Here is a 2,560-nt window from a genome sequence, read left to right as displayed (position 1 = left end):
CCAAGCTGGCCCTGCAGGGCATCGATCCTAACCCCTCACTGGGCAAATGGAACTATTCATCCAAATCCACAGTAGGTTATTGGTGCACCAGGCGTTCCTCGAACCCTGGTCCCCACCCTTTAACAACCTTCCCACAGGACAAGTTGCCACCAATTGACCTGCAGTATAGAGACCAGAGGTAATTAGATATGAGAGAGATTATTACATATGGTGGGAAANTGGGAAGTGGAGTATAGAGACCAGAGGTAATTAGATATGAATAGAAGGGTTTCGGGTTCCAAAGTAAATACTCATGTAAATTATACTATCAATATAAAATAACTAACATAGATGTAACTCATACAGTATTAAGAATTTAAAAATATAATAAACGTTTTTGCCCGTGCTGTAGCACGGGTTATCACCTAATATACAGCACGGGTTATCACCTAATATACTTTGACTTCAAAAACAAAGAAAAGTTAACAAACTTCAAATTATTGTGGCTCTGAACACCTATATGGGAATTAACGTCTCTGCCGAGGCCGTTTGATATGATAAAACCATAAGATATGCAAGCAAATCAAAGGCATCGTGAATTGAGAAAGGAAAAGTAAAAAGAAACCCCTTTAAAAATTATTTTTCTTAGCTCTTTCAAACTCTATACATAAATCAAAGATTCCATAACCACTAATGTCGATATGCTTTCTTCTAAACTTATCCTGAATCAAGAGCCTAGATCACGAGAGGCAGGGTCTTTCCATAACTCCAACGGTGGCTATGAACACCCAGAAGATGGCACACAAAGCACCCATAATTGATAGCAGAAGAAAACCTCTGTTACTGATACGCTTCTTTGCTACGGTGACTTTTCTACTAGTCACTGACGTTCCATTGAACCTGATGCGGCTGAAGCTAGACATACGCACAAAGGTCTGGTTAAGAGGACCCTCACAGGCAGAGGCTGGTGTTGAAGGTATCGATTCCAATAATTCCCACAGAGCTGATGAGAACTGGCTCTTTGTTCCACCACCATTTTGGCCTTCCTTGTTTTGAGCATTTACACTCACAGTAGGATTCATAGACTCAGGCATCACACCTAAGCAAATTGGTATGCACAAAGTATCAGTGAAAAGGCCTATAGGTTACTATGTTTCAAGATCTAAACAAAAGGGGATACCCAGAGTATTATGAGTAATCCGTATATACATTTCTTTGTTCAATTCAAAAACAAATGCAGAAAAAAAAAAAGCAGTTTTGCTTCATGGGAAATAACTTGGCAGACAACATAAGTGAATGCTCCAAGATGAGCATGAGTTTGAGACTTTTAAGTACCTGTTGAATGTGAAGTGAATACTCCAGAAGAAGATTGTGGTTGTTGGTCAAAGAGAACAGCCTGACCATCTTTAAACCACATATTGTCAGTGAACTGATTAAGAGTTGTACTAGGATGCATGAAGTTATTCTGCTGGATGTCAAGGGTCTGGTCCAACTCTTGATAAAGGAATTGCTGCCTCTGGTCTGATGTGTTGTTAGCAAAATTACTCAGAGAAGACATATCTGTAGAAGTTCCCTGAAAAACAGGGTCTGCATCCAAAGACATGGAAATGTCATGGAACAATTGGTCGAATTCACTAATGTCACTGACTTCACCATTGTTCAAGAAATGTGTGGATATCTCAGTTGAAGAAGCTCCGAGTTCAGGGATCAGAAGATCATTCATTTCAATGAAGTCCTCCTTCTCAAAATCTAGAAGAGGTGCCATACCAGAGGTAGCCTCAAATGAATTTTCTGACTTCAGACCGGACTGAAAACTAGACTGCCTATTATATGGCTGGTTATTTGGCAAGAACACTCCAGTGTTCCGGGGGTCAACAAACTCTCCAGAAGAACTATTCAGCAATGTGCTCTGTATCTCTCCGGCGCTATTACCCTACAAATACAAGTATTCAGTTAGTGAAGGAAGCACAAAAATAAAAAAAGCCTAGCCAATAATATGTTGGTAGCAAAACCATAATATAACTCATAGCATGAGAGAAGAAACTGACCTGAGGAACACCAGTAAACCCGTTAAACTGTCTTGTAGTGACCCCGGGTGCATCTGGAATTTCATTGAGAAGGTTCTCGATGTCCTGTAACCGAACATTGACAGGATTGCAAAATTTAGTATCATCCATACGACGACAGTTGTCATAGTTGAACACAGGATCATCCATACGACGACAGTTGTCATAGTGGACCACAGCAGGATCATCCGGTACAGCAACGTTATCGCCCTCTTCACTATCACTATCAACCCATTCTTCTTCTTGGAACGGAGCACCATACTGTTCACCATTTTTGGGACCAGCCCCACTTTTCTTGTACAGCTTATAAAGAGCATAATATTCCTGAAGAAATAAGAAAAAGAAGCTTAGTTAACTACAAATTCATAATGAACTGAGGCCAGAAGATATAATTTTGACAAAGAGCAACAGATATATGATAATACCTTGGCGTTCTTACATCTCCCAAGTTCATCTTCATCCATTGTATACTCGTGCATCACCCAATCAGTCCGCTCACCATTAGGAGCCCGACC

At 40.3% G+C, this 2,560-nt stretch overlaps 1 protein-coding gene across 1 annotated transcript; it reads right to left on the bottom strand.

The window, feature by feature from the left end:
• On the bottom strand, positions 553 to 2,557 carry LOC104759677 (NAC domain-containing protein 16-like; the record flags this gene model as incomplete). Its single annotated transcript, XM_010482579.1, has 4 exons — positions 553 to 1,078; positions 1,315 to 1,912; positions 2,028 to 2,369; positions 2,471 to 2,557. Coding segments are annotated over 4 exons (1,386 nt in total), but the record flags the coding sequence as incomplete, so codon positions are not given.

Source organism: Camelina sativa, chromosome 17 (assembly GCF_000633955.1).
Source record: "Camelina sativa cultivar DH55 chromosome 17, Cs, whole genome shotgun sequence".
NCBI classification, from domain to species: Eukaryota; Viridiplantae; Streptophyta; class Magnoliopsida; order Brassicales; family Brassicaceae; genus Camelina; species Camelina sativa.
This window is presented reverse-complemented; position numbering and strand designations above follow the sequence as displayed.